The sequence below is a fragment of the Cricetulus griseus genome, unplaced genomic scaffold (genome assembly GCF_003668045.3).
Source record: "Cricetulus griseus strain 17A/GY unplaced genomic scaffold, alternate assembly CriGri-PICRH-1.0 unplaced_scaffold_56, whole genome shotgun sequence".
Classification (NCBI taxonomy): domain Eukaryota; kingdom Metazoa; phylum Chordata; class Mammalia; order Rodentia; family Cricetidae; genus Cricetulus; species Cricetulus griseus.
Window position 1 is genome coordinate 85,009 of NW_023277319.1, and position 17,982 is coordinate 102,990.

Here is a 17,982-nt window from a genome sequence, read left to right on the forward strand (position 1 = left end):
TCAGTTTAACCAGTTATCCAGAAATCGATTTTGTTTTTCTTTACTTGCAAATGCAATTAATCTGTTCATATTTATCAGATTTCTATTTCACATTATCTGTTTATGTACACCTAGAATGATTCTATTCCATAATCACTATGAATATGGTGTMTCTCGAAGTTTCAAAAGCAAGACTGATACAGATTTGTAGTTGTTTCTTAAACCTTAGTCACTTTGCTGGGACAACCATAGACACAGTAGAGACACAACCCACAAGATCCAAAACCCACTGTGAAGTTCCTTTCCTTCTTTCAGAATAAACTCAACAAGTGAAATATTATAATTCAACATTTTCTTCTCATGTAGGATGTCATTATTTCAAGATTCCTCATCTCATGACTTATTGTCCTAATRTTATGGAAATGCCACACGTTCAAGAGTACAGATAGARGGAACSATACCTGAACACAACCTAGAGACCAGGCAGGAGATGACTTGGTTAACCCAGACATGGAACCTRTGCTTCCTCTAAGGATATTAAAATTAAAAGTGAGTTAATAGCTAAGGATGATAAACACACCCAAGCAAAATGTTGGCTTGCTCCAACAAATATATAAATTATGCATTTGAATAGCTTTGTCACTTAACAAAATCTAACTCTGGAGAACAGTCATAATTCTCAAGTATATATTCTTCAGAAAAGGGGATCAAGTCTAGGCAATGGAGCATGCTACAATACTGAATTCAGTCCTCAAAGGAGGCTTTAGATTTTAYTATTTCTATTCAACATTAACTCAGCTTTATCTCAATTGTCACTAAATTTTCAAAATGATATTTTATTATAATTCTGAAGCAGAATGAGTTTTTGAAATGTTTAAAGGACAAAACATTGAAGAGTTTAGCACACACACAATAAGTGACATTTGAACATTGTTACTGCTAACTCATCCATTTAACTTCTGCCTTCTGTTCTAATGACTGCCTCCTCTACTGTTTCAACTCTAGCACAGATGATATAGCAGAAAGAAATGCAAATTTGTCTCCCTCTGCTCATGAAAACCAGCCCAGACCAAGCCTGTAGCTCTAGCAGAGGGGCCCAGTCCTGACTTCCCTTCTCTCCCATTCAGGGATCAGCACTAAACACAGACCTCTCACCATGGAGTTCTGGTTGAGCTGCATCTTCCTCGTATCTATTTATAAAGGTCGTTTATGGGAACAAGAGATGCTGAGTGTGTGGGAGCCCGAGTAAGAAGAGGGCGTGAGTAAGAGGGACAATGGATGTGTGTAACATTTTCCTGACCAGGGTTCTCTCCTATTGCAGGTGTCCAGTGTGATGTGCAGCTGGTGGAGACTAGGGGAGGCTTCATACGTCCTGCGGATTCCCTGAAACTCTCCTGTGCAGCCTCTGGGTTCACCTTCAGTGATTACTACATGAGCTGGTTCCGCCAACCTCCAGGGAAGGGGCTGGAGTGGGTTGCAGAGAGTAGAAACAAAGCGAGTAGTTACACAACACAGTACAGTGCATCTGTGAAGGGCCGGTTCACCATCTCCAGAGATAATTCTAAAAGCATCCTGTACTTGCAAATGGACAGCCTGAAACCTGAGGACACAGCCACTTACTACTGTGTAAGGGACTCCACAATGAGGGGACTCCAGACACAAACCTCACTGCAGGGAGGTTTGTACCAACAGGGGGCACATTTCCCCTCCTCTTTCTTCCTTACAAACCTCCTTTGTAGACCAGTGTCTCTGCCTTTAATATACTCCAGGCTTTATCGGAAGCTACCAAGTCCCTGCCATATCATGTCTCCTAGCCCAGATCCACCTCAGCAGTCTGCACACACTGTGTGTTTACTACCCCAGTATCGCTTCCCTGAGGACCAGTCTCCAGTATCTTACGGTTTGACAGGAAACCTACGATGTCAGCTCACTACCAATAAACCTGAGTTTTCTGAATTATCTGGAGCTGGTGAGGGGGACAGCTTTTAAATCTCTGGGGATGGTAAAGAAGGGAAGGAACACACACACACATATGAACACACACACACACACATATTCACACACACACACACACACACAAACACTCACACTCTCAAATACACACTCACACGCACTGTCAAACACTAACACATATGCTCACACATTCACACACATACACACATACACACACTCACACATTCACACATAGGCACACAGACTCACTCACACATTCACACACTCACAACACACTCACATACACTCACACACATACTCACACACTAACACACACACTGACACACACACACACACACTGACACACACACTCACACACATTGAAGGTCTCTGTGTCAGCTTCTGGCTCAGTTCTTCCTTTCTTTTCTTACTTGTATCTGGATCCGTCCCCTCTATCCCTCTTGTCTGGCTCCTAAATCTCCTTCTACATCTTTCCTGGTGTTTTCCTTCTCCTGTCTTCATTCTTTCCTTACAGCTCTCACCTACCACAGTAGAATCTTTCCAGCAATACAAAAATTACTATGTGGTTACATTCTACTTTTCAAGTGAATTCTTACAATGAATCAAGTAAAAAAAAATAACACATTTTCCATATTCCTTACATGGTTAACCTTTTAGCTTTTACAGGTGAAAAACAAATCGCCCAAGGAAAACATACATTCATATCCAAGCAATTTGTTACAGATTAACAATGTCCAAGCAAGAAAGCTATTGTTTTACTGCCAGGCTGCATTTTGCAGTTACAAAGAAAGGACCAATAATTTTATTATTTATCTCTAAAGATAATTTTTCAAAAAATCTTAGAAGAATCATAAACCTAAAAATTATATATGAAAAAGAAACATCTCTATTTTAAATCCTCAGCGTGCACCCCCATTCATTAACAGATCTGTTTATATGCATATACATTATATATTAGATCAGTAAGGGTAAGGGCAGAAAATGGCACAAGGAATTAATCATTGCCTCTTGTCACTAACCAATCCTAGCAAGGAAGGCATGTCAGCCAACAATAACTGGCTGCTGTATATTTTTTCCTGGACCTTAATGAGATCTTTCATTCCACTCTGTGCCTTTTTAAACTTCAGGTTATTTCCCAAGGTTTTCACCTTGAAGCTGTTAGCAAAATACTTTCAACTAGGCTTAAGTCATTCCAAAAGATTTCTTTCAGTGTGGATGCACTTTTAAACCTGTAAGCACATCTCCCAACACTAAGATTAAAAGAATTTGGGCTAGCTGGACTTCTGTGACTCAGATCTTTCTCTTAATGATTAACCTAAGCCACAGTCTGTAAGACTCCGCAGTAGAAAGTCACATGTTCTAACTGTGTGACATTTCATTGTACTTATTTTCTATCCTCTGAAGCCCCTGTTTTACTAGGGGCAACATTTCATCCTATCTTTATTTATAGTAACTTTTCCACCAAACTAACCTCTGTCACAATAAAAGGGGTTCCCAACCTCAGCAGACAGCAGTACTCAGGGCTACATACAACTCAGGGAGTGCCATGTCCATCAAGGTTGAAGCTCACACAGTAGGGACAATGCTTACAGAAAAGAGCTACAGAGCACATGACAAAGCAATGTCCACTGCCCTGTATAATCCAGAACATGGAGAACTGGGGGAAACTAACACTAAAATGCATCTTTCTTCTGTTTGCCAGTATAAATGAAATAGATTGAGACTCTGTGTTTATCAGGGAGAATATCTTAATATGATACAAAACTTTCCAACCATTATCTTTATTGCCAGACTATCCAAAGCACAATTATACACAAACTAGGACCTGACATTTCTAGGCTCCCACAACAGAACTTATCATATACCAGGAAGACATGCAAATAAGGCCTGTCTCTTCTRATGAAAACGAGCCCAGCACTGACCCTGAGCTCAAGCAAAGGAGCCCAGCCCTGGATTTCCAGGTCTCGCCATTCAGTGAGCAGCACTAAACAACACCCACACCATGGATTTGGGGCTGATTTGGGTTTTCCTTGTTGCTCTGTTAATAGGTACTGAGTATGTTTGTGTACAAGAGTGGTATAAATACCAAGCTTGTTTGTCAGTTACTGACAGGATTCTCTGTGTTTGCAGGTGTCCAGTGCGAGGCAGAGCTGGTGGAGTCTGGGGGTGGCCTAGTGCAGCCTGGATAGTCCCTGAAACTCTCCTGTGCAGCCTCTGGATTCACCTTCAGTGACCACTGGATGGGTTGGGTCCGCCAAGCTCCTGGCAAGGGGKTGGAGTGCATTGCAGAAATTAATGGAGATAGCAGTACCACAAAGTATGCACCGTCCTTGAAGTATCGATTCACCATCTCCAGAGACAATGCCAAGAACACTCTACCTGCAAATGAACAGTGCGAAGTCTGAAGACACCACCACTTATTACTGTGTTATAGACACAGTCAGGGATCTCAGTGTGAACCCAGACATAAACCTCACTGTGAGGCCACTCACAGCCACCAGGGGGCGCACAGCACACACAGAACACAGCAAATAATGCAGACATGATCCTCTCTAGTATATGGGCTCCATTTTTTTTTAATCTAACAAGTTTCCGCGGAATTCTCTCTACATGTATGTACTGAAGTGATATGATGATCTCAAAACATTATATTTTTGTACTAGTATAAAAATATGAGGCATAGTCCCTCATGAACTAAATGCAAACTGATAGAGATGAGGACATAAAGGACCCCGCCTTTGTCAATGAAATCACATGGTGAAGAAGTTGGAGGACACTCCTGAATATTTTCACATTCTAGGCAGAGGCTTGGTCAGATTTCATGATTATAATTTTCATAGAATGTGTGTTTAAGAAAAAGCCAGGATTTATGCAGAACCAAGTTAGTTAGACCATAAAATCTAGCTGGTCTGGAATCCTCTCTCTCTCCTCCTCTGTCCCTGCAGTGTCCATCAGGTTCAGATCTGCCCAGATCTGTGTTTTCTAAACCAAAGCTTCCCAATACCACTGTCCCTCCTTTGTCTGTATCATGTGCAGAAATCTATGAGCTGACCTGTATTCTAGTCTGCTTGACTCTTGTTGCTAAACACAGAGACCAACACTGTTCTCCCATGATATCCTAGAGCTCAGCTGGGTAATCTACAGTTCTGGACCCTGGAGCCCATTCAAATGTGAATTAGTAAATTAACAGATATAAGAGCCACAGGTTCAAGTGTCCTGTCAGCATGTCAGTCACCACTCAAACAGTGGAGGCTGCACACAAAGCAATCCTGTGTCATTCTTCATAATTAAATATACTGACTGATAAATCAAACAGACATGCATCCTGTATGTTAACTTCTGTAGCCTCTAGAAAAAAAAACTAACTTAAGGATCCCTGGTAAAATTAGGAATTATAACTGCCTGGGATAGAGCWTGAATGAGACTGAGGAATAAAAGACAAATGYATGTGGGATGGAAGTGAGGACGTCCTTCTGGMRGMCTGTGCAGGTCACTTGGAGGAKTTGTTTCCTGCCTGGGGGACAGACGACAGCATCACAAGGCTCAGACAGAATCCATGGAGTCAAGGTCTATGGCATTTTAACTGAGGGGGTTAAGGGAAAASACATGTACACTCTCTTGATGGTTTCCTTCTTTATGCTTTTTCTGAGTTCTATTCTCTTGTCTCATTTCTATCCAGAAATGTCCTTTCTTTCTCTCGTAATGTTTCCCTCCTCCTGATTCTTAATTTTCCCTTACAGTGTTTATACCCCTGCATAATCTTTCAAGCAATACAAACATTACAATGTGGTTACACTGAAACTTTCAGGAGAATAATTGCAGTGAATAAAAGCAAATAGAATAGCGTATTTTCCACATCTCTTATATGCTTAACATTATACATATTACAGATGAAAAGAAAGTTGTTGATGTAACCCATGTACAACCATACCCCAGCACCCTGTTATAGATTAACAGCATAAGCTACCAAGGTGTTCTCAGACAGTTCTTTAACTGACAGGCTGCAATTTGTGGCTACAAGGAAAGGGCCAATCATTTCAATCTTTACCTTGAAWGGTAATCTTGTAAGAAATCTTAAAAGAATGAAAAATCTAAATTTGTACTTGAAAACCAGCATTGWCACTTTTTATATCAGGAGATTGAAGGAAGAAATTGGTACAAGATACTAATCATCATCTTAGATAACCCTGAGGATAAAGCATGTCAGCCAATAAAAATGAAGCTGCTTTGTATTTTTGACCCTAACCTAATGAATTTATAACTCAACTACGAGTCCTTGTTATGTTTAGATATTTTCTGTTACATCTAATCTCAAAGCTATTATCAAATCATCTAATTCAACCTGCAGTTATTTTCAGGCTTGGTTGAAGCTACGATGCACACCAAAACCTGTGAATGCATCTTTCAACATTAAGATTGAAAGAATTTGYSACAGCRTGARTTCCAGGGACTCAATTGTTTTCCTTATTCATTAACCTGAACTACAGACTATGTAGCCATGGAGGTGAAACTCAGAAGCCCTAGCTGTTAGACACTTACTTGTATTTATTTTTCATTATCAAACAAATATTTATTATTATCAATTAGACAGTAAAGCTTAAGAAGAAATCATCTTCACAATAATGCACAGGTAGATATGCCCAGTAGAATGGGATGTTTCCACATGAGAACACACTYTATTACAGGCAGTGGGGGTCTCCCCACACCCATTGACACCATTCAAGATACCAAAGAGAGATGGCAGCAGATAAAATGAAAAGGAACAGCAGAAGCAAAAGACATTCTGGAGTCTATGGCCTCCAGGTTTTGCCTKWCAGAGATTCATCCATCTGGGCTTCATCTCCTGGTGAGGTGACACCTGAACCTCAATTGCTACCGGCTGCTCCTCTGACAGGGCCACCTGCAGACACAGAAGTCAAAGCTCAGCTCTCCTTGAAGTTCAGCTTCTCAGTCACTCCCCATTTCTAGGGACAAATAGGTAAACATGCAGCAAAGGAAAACTGAATTAGATGATAAAACAAGAAATACACACACTGTCTGGAAAAGCTCATGCATGTGATGAGCTGAACACTGGAATTCAGGCATGTCACATGACCTCCATACAGAAAGGGAGTTTCCCAACCTCAGGAAGCTGCTGCTCACAAAGCTATAGCTATGGAAGGAGTTTTAAGTTCATCAGGAATGAGGTCCACACAGTAGTGCTGACTTCACAAATAATGAGCACTGCAAAGCAATGTCACTGCTCTCCTAATCCAAGATGTAGAGAATTGAGATGAAATGAACATGAAAATTAGTCTTTATAGAAAAAGGGAAATATGAGATGATTTGAAAATGATATAATTTAATAACATTTCCCCAACACTAACTTCATTATCTGATTCCCCAACATTAACATTATGATCTGATTCCTCCAGAAAATTAACAAATAACCCAGGACCTGACAAATCCAGGCTCCACTACAGAGCTTGCTATAAAGTTGGAAGACATGCAAATGGGCCCTCTCTCTGCTCATGAAAAGCAGCCCAGCCCTGACCTTAAAAAAGGTCAGGGCTGGGCTCAGAGAGAGGAGCTCAGCTGTGGATCCCAAGACTTCACTCAGGGATCAGCATGGAGTTGGGGCTGAGCTGGATTTCCCTTGTTGCTCTTTTCAAAGGTAATTTATGGAGAGCAGTAGATGCTGACTGTGTGAGTGGACATTAATCTGAGGGACAATGGACATGTGTGATGATTTTTTAACCAGGATTTTTCTGTGTTTTCAGGTGTTCAGTGTGAGGTGCAGCTGGTGGAGTCTGGGGGTGGCCTGGTGAAGCCTGTAGGGTCCCTGAAACTCTCCTGTGCAGCCTCTGGATTCACCCTCAGTGGCTACTGGATGTACTGGTTGCGCCAGGCTCTCGGCAAGGGGCTGGAGTGGGTTGGAGAAATTAATAAAGATAGCAGTTACACAAGGTATGCGCCATCTGTGAAGGGCCGGTTCACCATCTCCAGAGACAATGCCAAGAACACTCTGTACCTGCAATGAACAGTGTGAAGTCTGAGGACACCGCCACTTATTACTGTTCTAGATACACACACAGTGAGTGATCTCAGTGTGAACCCAGACAAAAATCTCACTGTGAGGTAGCTCACGGCCACCAGGGGGCTCACAGCACGCACAGAACACAGGATAATCCCACAGACTATGAAGGCATAACTGAGCAATCTTCTCAGCAGCTTAGGCTCCTTCCATCTTCTAGTTCCCAAGAAAGTCTCTCTAAATAATTGTGCTGTGGGTGAATGTTGTCATCAAAATATCTCCTGTGTTTCTGCTGTTATTTAAGAAACATGGATGTTCCTGTGTCTTTTTTTCTCAGATTCAAGCAGATCCTCAGTCAGATTTCTTTATTAGAGTAGCATTATATTTAAGGGGAAATCAAGGACAAGACGGGGCCCATTACAGGTGCACAAATATTACCTTACAGTCTGTAGTCGACAGCTGCCTCAACATTGCTATGAAACCTGTATGTCAAATACTCATAACCCAAAGATCAGGAATAAATAAACAAGACACAAATATGAGATTTGCAGGAATGAATAAATGGATAGACATCCACTCAGCCAAGTCAAGATCTACAGGTATTATAGTATTAATTTTTCGAGACGTGGCTTCTCATTGAAACCAGTATTAATAGGGATATCTCCAAGAGTCAATAGTTAAAATATAAACCACCTGCTATGTCTCACTTTGCAAAGACATGGGAAGGAAATTTGAGTGTGAACACAGACACAATCCTCCCTGTGCTCAAGACCAGTAGAGACAATGAAGTACTACTGAGGCTGCTGGGAACTAGCAGACATCCCTTGGAGTAAAGGAGGTTGGGGGCTGTCCCATGATTTCCTCAAAAACAGGCTTACAGCTGTTTAGATGTTGGAATAAGTGGCTTCCCCTTCCTGCTCTAACAATCCTTTGGAGGCTCCCTGCAATATAATATTTTATTAACTACTGTTTGTTTAGTTTCTAATAAGTGTATCAGTTTTTACCTATGGGGAATCCAAAGCATCCATGTGGCACATTGTATTTGACGAAATAAACATTTTATGAATAAACCTTTCCATATTTTTCAATGTGTCTGTAATTCTAAGAGTTGGTGATGGTGGTTAGCTCAATTGGAAATTTAAGGGAATTCTAAATCATCTGAAAACCATTCTTTTTATTTTATCACAGGTTGAAGAGTAGCCAGAGCTTCCATGATTAATGTTATTTTACACAGTTGGTGGAACAAGTGGTCTATGTTTCAGGCTTCCAACATGTGTCTGTAATAGGGCACACATGGTTATTATTTTTCACACAATTACTGTTTGAGGTTTGCATCCTTGTAAAGATTACTTTCTGACTCAGTGTCCCGTGTAGTGATGCCTTTGAAGATGTTTTCTGTACCTTCAGCTTTTGGAAATGATTAAGTGACCATTGGGTATAGGGGGAACACCGACTTGAAGGCTGGCAAGGTGACGCTGACCATGCACACTTGGGTGTGGTCAGAGTGATGTAGCAAGGCTTTAAAATGAGGGTCACCTGCATGCTGCTCTCTGTTCCCTCTCCTGCCTTGTGGTAAAGGACTGGCTCCGTAATCTGAGTACTTCCTAATAAGCAACCTGTTTTTCCCACTAGTTCTGACTCCACTGTGATCCGCATTAATTGTTAGGCTCATGCCAAATGATGTCACCTACAGTCTCTCTCACTCCCTTCCATTGGCCACAGAGGTCCTCATCACAGTTTTCTGCTAGTGTTTTCCTGTTCACATTGCCTGCATGCTCACTGCTGTGATCGCTGATGCAGCTGAAGGTAGGAGAGCTGGAGCTTTTACCTGTGAGTTAGAGAAGATCAATGGGAGAAGAGATGGTTGGTGTTGGTTCAGGGTTAAGGATTACTGTTTTGAAGAATCTGGAAAATGAAAAGAAAGTCTACTTTTCCAGGGATTAGCCTTCTCTGGATACTATGATAGTGAACTCGGCCATGTGCTAAGAAGTTTTGGTAAAGAAACAGACTATAGAATGTTGGATTACTGAGATCCAAACAATCACAACTCATTGAACAGTACAGTGTGAGGGTGAAAACCAAGATATCCACTGTTTATTCCCTGACACCAGGGAGAGGTCAGGCCACATGGCAGCCAGTTACATAGGGCGAACATAGTGAACCTGGAGATTGGGCAGACTCTTGACACAAGAAGTCTATAGATTAGTTACTCAATATGTCTTAGATATACTGAATAAAAGACACACATTTTTGAGCAATATCTAATGAATGTGAGATGACCTATTTTTGCTTGTATTTGGGCAAATAATTCTTCAACAACTATATGAGTCCAGTTGATACAAACCTTAAAAGCACCAGCCAGGGTCTCCTGATTATGGTCAGTGAGAACTGAGTTTTAAATAGGCCAGGATGGAGAGGCCACAGCATGACTGAGACTGTGACAAGTTTATTCTTTTCAAACTCAGAAAGATAAGAGTATAAAAATTGTAAGGACAGCAGGGGGCCCCATGGAGATATTAATCCCTAGGATGGAAATCAGATGATGATTGGAGGGACTCCAGAGCCCCTGTGGACTCCCTTCTTAAAGACTATCAGCTGAACAACACCTGCTACAGTTGATATGTGAAGTCAAGAATTTTCAAACACAGTAAAAATTCATTGTTAAATATTGCACAGATGTGTATTTTCTCAGTTTATAAAATATTTATTTTTGATTTTTGTAAAACTTTTATTTTCATGAAAAATATTCTGATGAAATTCTATACCCACTCCTCTCAGATATTTTCCATATTCCTACCAGAACCCTAAACCCTTTTTGTATTGAAAGCAAAAGAATATACAAAAAGAAAATTATTTAGATTCAGAAAAAAATTCACCAGTAACACACCCTGCAACATGCTGAAAAATAAAGCATTAATATCTTACAGATGAAAGAGTGAAATTTCTCACAATTTAGGAGGTTTTGTAATTTCCATTAACTATTTTCCTAATCACTACCAACACCTGTGAATTTGTCAGGGAAATGAAATAATTTCTCAGGTTGGGATTCTATTTGTAAATTGAGGGATGAGGCCTTGATGTTATATCAATAGGATCTACACAGGTCTCAGGAATGGCTGCTTCCTCAGACAGAATGACGATTTGGACCTCAGCATCCTGCTGCCTGACCCAGGTCTCCTCCACCTCCTTCTTCTCCAGCTGGACTATGGTCCTTATCTAAGAAGCACCCTGCTCATGAGTATGCAAATCATGTGAGTCTATGGTGGTAAATACAGTGATGTCCACACCAACTACAACACATGATCAGTGTCCTCTCCACAGTCACTGAGCACACAGGTCCTCACCATGGGATGGAGCTGGATCATCCTCTTCCTCGTGACAGGAGCTACAGGTAAGGGCTCCAAGTTCCAGACTTGAGGAGGTGCCATGTACTCAGGTGACAGTGACATCCACTCTGCCCTTCTCTCCACAGGTGTCCATTCCCAGGTCCAGCTGCAGCAGTCTGGGGCTGAGCTGGTGAAGCCTGGGTCCTCAGTGAAGCTGTCCTGCAAGGCTTCTGGCTACACCTTCACTGACTATTTTATGCACTGGGTGAAGCAGAGGCCTGGACAGGGTCTGGAGTGGATTGGATGGATTGATCCTGAAGATGGCGATAGTCAGTACAACCAGAAGTTCCAGGGCAAGGCCACACTGACTGCAGACACATCCTCCAGCACAGCCTACATGGAGCTCAGCAGCCTGACATCTGAGGACTCTGCTGTCTATTACTGTGCAAGAGACACAGTGTTGCAACCACATCATGAGTGTGTCTGAAACCCTGGAGGGGCAGGAATCTGCCCTGGGACTGAGGTGACAGAGGACATCACCCTGGAGACTAGCTCAGATATAATCATTTGAGTGACGATTTTCCTTCCTCCTCTTCCTCAGAGTCATAACTGTGGTTGTCAACTTTTCATAGTTACAGCTATAAAGAAAATGATGCTGAATGAGGTCCTGAGAAAATCTCCATTTACGTGCTCCTTCTGTAATGAAAGACAAAGAGGAAAACTCTGATAATGCATAGTGAAAAAGATACCTCTGTATTCGAGGAGAGTGGAATATCAGATGGAGTAACTTTGAAAAAAATAGAATATGAATTTTACAGGGAAAGTCCAAATAAACAACATGCGACCTAACCAAACACCTCACATATTTTTAAGTCTTAAGAAACTGAATGTGTATTTTTATCTCAGGCTGGATTGCTAGCTACAATCATTACCTGAAACCAGTTTAGTCATCAGTAGGAACAATGATTGATGATCTGTGATTGCCAGGCTTCAGGGAAGGAGCTGTAGAGGATCTCAGTGGTTACTGATGGTAACAGTGAACATTACCCAGACTCCGAAGGACTTACTCACTGATTCCTGAGACAAGTCCAACAACACTGTCTATCTCCAATAACATTTGAGATTTGAGGACACTCCTGTGTATTGCTGTGCTGGAGTCACCGAGAGGGGACATCCATGTGAGCTCTGACATAAACCGTCCACTGATTGGCTCTCTGCTTTGTGTTTGCATTGAAGACATCAGCTTTCAGCTTTCTGCTCTTGCCACCACTCCTGTCCACACAGAAGCCTCCTTATAGACCCAGTTGGCACTAAGGCTACATAGGGTTTCTTCTTAAGTCCAGAATCACCATCCGCAGAAACCTGGAGTCTACAGCAGGAACAGTGAGGAGGAAGAATAGACAGGAAGTACCAGGAGGGAGGGACAGAGGAAGTGAGGAGGGGCTGGGAGGACACAGCATTGTGGGACATGGGTGGGAAGAATCAAAATACATGGTATGTCATATTTTTTAAAAAAAGAGAAAAAATAAAATACATAGAAGTCCATGGGACTGGAAAAATTTTATTTTCTTTGTTAGGATTTGAGAGACAAACATTCAGGAAACAAATTTATGGCCAAGGATTTGTCAGCCCTTAGTTCATTAGGAGCCTGATTTGCTTCAAGTCATCACTGCATACAAAGCATAGTCCTGGATCTTCAGGTGTCTGGGCTGAGAACAAGGTTCTCTCTATAGAACACCTAGGCACCAGGACCCTGAAATCAGCTGAGGAAACATCAACTGAAAATTCCCCTAATTCTTTCCTCTTATCAATTCTCTGGTGAAGTGAAATTGATCATTTTGTTTCTTACAGTCATTCCTAAGGTTATTAAATTGATATATCCAAATGCCTTCAACTCCGCAGAGACATGTGTGGCCTATCTAGACCTGCAGGTTCATTTTTATGTGCACATGGTTCCCTTCAACTCTGTTACACATCTGTCATAATCATCCCTGGAGAATTGTCCAGCTGTGAGAAGAAAGTCACTGATATGGCAACACCTACTGTGCACAGGGGCAGAGAGCTCCAGGGGAGCCAGGCAGCAGAAGTCCATATCCACACTGGTGACCCTGGTGAGTCCTACACATCAGCTAGACTCTGGTTCAGAGCAAATCCAGACAAGATCAACCTGATGCCAAGGGAATGCAGGTCCACAGGCAATGCTGGCATCTCAGACACTCAGGGCCTCAAGGAGCAGGTGCCAACAAGGGACAGCAAGGGAGGTTACTGCATCCACTCTGAGGTTCCTCCTTTCACTTTCCCACATATAACCCCATGATATATATGAAACCTATAAGAGAAATGATTTGATCATTTAAGGGCTGATGCATAAATGACTTCACATCATCAGCTCATTGCATTTAGTTGCTTTAATAAGGTCCCTTTACCAGAGAATGCCACAAAAACATTAATGCCACAATCCACCAACCCTCTTATCTATAACAAGCACAGTTTCTCTAACAGTAGATTTAATTACTCTGTTGCACAATTAGGACCCAACTCTCCCTTCTAATAAGGGGTGGATATTCCAAGGGTCCACATGAGACTGATCTCACATCCACCAAGGAAGTCCTACATTCTCAGGAAAATTGAAGAGCTAGGAGGACATACAACCTTGGAACTGGAGATGAGGTAACAGACTCCTCTCCTTCATGAGGCACATAAACTCTTTATTGCCTTTCCTAACAGATATTATACAGAAAGCACAATGAAAATAAATTAATGCTGCTAAAATATTTATTACAAATACAATATGAGTAACATTTTAATGAAATCATGGTCCTCACTACTTCTGTCAGACATTTGCAACATTACCTGCTGAGCCAAGGGCTCACACACAACAGAGCTTGAGATAAAGAAGGAAGATATGCAAATAAAGCCTCCCTCTGCTCAGGAAAACCAGCTGTGACCTTACCAGGCAGTTCAAGCAGAGGACTCTAACCCTGTCTTCCCATTCAGTGAACAGCACTGAAAACACGACAATCAACATGGGGTTGGGGCTGCTCTGGGTTTTCTTTGTTGTGCTTTTAAAATGTAGATAACACGGGATGCTGAGTGTGTGCGGAGACATGAGTGAGAGAGACAGTAGACTTTGTGACAGTTTCTTCATCAGGATCCTCTCTGTTTGCAGGTGTCCACTGTGAGGTGCAGCTGCTTGAGTCTGGTAGAGGATTAGTGAAGCCTCAGTGGTCATTGAAACTCTCCTGTGCAACCTCTGGATTCACCTTCAGTAATGCTGCCATGAAATGGGTCCGCCAGGCTCCAGGAAAGGGGCTGGAGTGGGTTGCTCCCATAGGCACTAAAGTTATAATTATGGAACCTATTACGTGGATTCAGTGAAAGACAGATTCACCATCTCCAGAGATGATTCAAAAAGCATTGCAAATGAACAGCCTGAGAACTGAGGACACTGCCACTTATTACTGTACAAGGGACACAATGAGGAGTCTTCAGTGTGAGCCCAGAGAAAAATCTCCCTGACAGAATCCCATAGCCAAAAGGAGGCACTCAACACACATTAGGCCCAGGTTCAGACATAATTGATTTTTTTTTATCTTGGTGCTCTCTCCACCTGCTGGTTTTCTGGGGGATCCTTTTATAATTATACACTTTAGGAATTGATAATGCCTCTAACAATCACAAATTCTGTTTTGACTAACATACTTTTTTGTTTGTTTATCCAGACAGGGTTTCTCTGCATTTTTTGGAGCCTGGCCTTGAACTTACAGATATCTGCCTGCCTCTGTCAATAGAGTGCTTGGATTAAAGGCATGCGTCACCAATGCCAGGCTTGACTAACATTTTTAAAACAATATGTCACCTATTCCTACCTGAACAAATGCAGAAAGTGTTTACGAGGGAAGAATGATTCTCTGTGGGCACCAGTTTCAGTGCCAACCTCCATTGACTTCTTTTTTTTAATGAAGAAAAACAAAGACAACCTGTGTCAATACATTATTTTGCAACTTGGCCCCTTCTCAGATAACATTTCAGACAGAGCAATGGGATTCCACACTGGGACTGTAAGAGACCAGTTCATGTCATCAGGATGCCTGCGTACTCACTTCCCTGTTTCCTGAAGCTTGATTGTCTTTGTAACCTAGACATCAGCGACTGTAAGGTGCAAAATGCCCTCCATGCTTCTAATGTACAAACATAAACTTTTTTGTTAAATGCAATGAGGCCAAATTATGACTTCTCTTGATTCTTGACTCTGTTAAAACTTTTACATGTCTGATTCCAAAATTTTCTTTCTTTGTATGCTTTTGTTGTGTGTGTTTGAGTGTGTGTGTGTGTGTGTGTGAGAGAGAGAGAGAGAGAGAGACAGAGAGAGACAGAGAGAGAGAGACAGAGAGAGAGACAGAGAGAGACAGAGAGAGAGAGACTGTGTGACTGTGTGATTGGGTTGCTTAATTTGGAGAAAACACATAAGTCTTTGCTGCAGAAAGGCTGAATGTTAGGAATAGAAACAATACTTCCATTGATAACATGGCTTCAATCTGACTACTTTAATTAAAACAATAATAAAAAGTAATAATACAGTGTGTGACATGAAAAATAAAAGACCCAGAGACAGATAGTGGGGTTTAAGTTTCAAGTTAAAGATCAGAGAAGCAAAACAGCTGGCCACTCCCTATGCTCAAACTGTTCCAGACTTCACTGATACTCAGATTCACTCCAACTCTGATGGTCTTCTCAACTTGGCCAAACAATAATCCTGACACTGAATGACCCTACCATAGATATCTGTCAAATCCTGGAATTAGAAGCATGAACTCTGATTCACTGTGTTGTTGCTAGGGGTGACTTTGGACTCAGAGATCCATCTCCTAATCCTGAGTCCTGGGATTAAATGTGTGTGCCACCACTGTAGAGTTTCTAGAGCTAACTAGTGAGGCTGGCTTTGTAAAATGCTTACCAGTGGCTATATTAGATCAAAAACAATATATCACCACAACAGTTGATAGTGGGATTCTCTGTGTGTATAGATTTATTTATTTATTCGTTCATTCATTCCATTCACTTGTTTGTTGGTTTAGTAACTCTGAACAACACTAAGTAGTAATATAAACAAAACCCTGTGGTGAGAAAACCCAATTTGCTCCCCATCTGACCTGGGTCTACTCAAATACATGAGCACTCTCAGGTTAAGCGTTGATTGGAATTTCTTGCCAACACTCAGGGTTATTTACTCTCATACGTCATCATTATCCCTCCTTATCCTCTGGGCCTTTTCCCAAAGATCACATGATACTCAGGAAGTGTCTCTTGCACCAAGTAATGGTGGACAGAAATTCCTTGACCTCCAAGGCCTAGTTCTGCCCTGTATTTTTTGGTGCAACATGAAGTGTCAACACCATCATGAATTCTTTTTTCCAAACTTAACCAGTGTCAGATTAGAAAGGAAATAAGGGTTCCCTTATCTGTGAATTCTGGGAAAACAGCAACAGAAAGACTAAGACTGATATAATTGTTGGGTTGTTGTTAATTTTGAACCATCTGGACCTATGCAAGGTTCATAGTATTACTTCATATGGGACAGGATGCATTTCTCAAGAATAGACAAAGCTTCTATCCCCCACAGAACTTCATCTTATGGCTCCCCTGATGCATCCCAGTTACAATAGATTCCAAGGACAGCATCCATAACCTGTGCAGGATATCTGAGAGAGTACAATCCTGCCAATACACATTTCAGAGCAATCTCTACATGGGAGTGAGATTAATCAACTGGATGCAAAGTTCTGTCAAAGTAAACAAAAAGGGACATAGCCCATTATTACATCAAGTTCATAAAATCAACAGCATTGCTAAATATGTTTGTCATGAGACAGCACAAAGGGAGAGCAACGATAAGTTAGTTATGCAGAGCCTGGGGAGTAAGTGCAGAGGGGCCAGAAAGGGTGTTTCCTGACTCTACTCAGAGTTGGTTCCTCTCAGTTAACCACATACAAGGCCCAGGAGACCATCTCCTATGGCAGTTAGAACCCTCCCCTAGAAGGACACAAGATCAGTTAGTTATTATAATCTATGCCACTCTCCTGGGATTGCTACAATAACAGAAATGACCCAGTTCAAAGACTGTCTCACTCACTATAAAGACAATTTCTCTCATAGTGGAATCAGTTTCTGTATAGGAAAAGTAGGACCTGCAAGGGTCCATAGAAGATGGGGTTCTAGAGCATAGAGAAGTGTACAAGGTCTCACATATATCTGTTTTCCTGAGACCTGTGTACCTCAGTAACAGACCTGAGTCATTATCTACTACTTAATGAATACCTTTCATCATCATCATATATCCTACCAGAGTTTGTTTCCTCTGGAACAACCTCTGACCTCAGTTCTCATCATTGATGGGAGCCGCTCACATTAAACTAAGCTGAGGCTCAGCCTGCAGCTCCCATGCCCATTGGGGACAGTTGTAGGAAAAATGTCTGTCCCAGTTTTCCTGACTTTTTCTTCTGTGTTTTTCATAGAATCTTAAAGATTAAAAGAGTCCTGGTTAAACTGGGGATATGTCTGCTAAGTCAAAATATTAATAATCCGTAGAAGAACTATTTATGATTTTATTCCGTTCCTCTATCTTGAGCCAGTTCGCAGACACTGACAGATAGATTTCCTGCTGAGCACTGAACTCTAGGACTCAGTGCCCTGGTCTCTGTGAGGTGAGTT

General features: G+C 41.6%; 3 gene segments (V, D, J or C); all 3 read left to right on the forward strand.

Moving 5' to 3' along the window:
• Positions 1–1,135: 1,135 nt before the first annotated feature.
• Positions 1,136–4,337, forward strand: LOC103164453. The segment is given in 3 exon segments: positions 1,136–1,181; positions 1,301–1,657; positions 4,144–4,337. Coding segments are annotated over 3 exon segments (597 nt in total).
• A 3,202-nt stretch (positions 4,338–7,539) lies between these two features.
• On the forward strand, positions 7,540–7,951 carry LOC100757836. The segment is given in 2 exon segments: positions 7,540–7,585; positions 7,692–7,951. Coding segments are annotated over 2 exon segments (306 nt in total).
• A 3,339-nt stretch (positions 7,952–11,290) lies between these two features.
• LOC103164452 lies at positions 11,291–11,758 on the forward strand. The segment is given in 2 exon segments: positions 11,291–11,336; positions 11,418–11,758. Coding segments are annotated over 2 exon segments (387 nt in total).
• Positions 11,759–17,982: the final 6,224 nt, after the last annotated feature.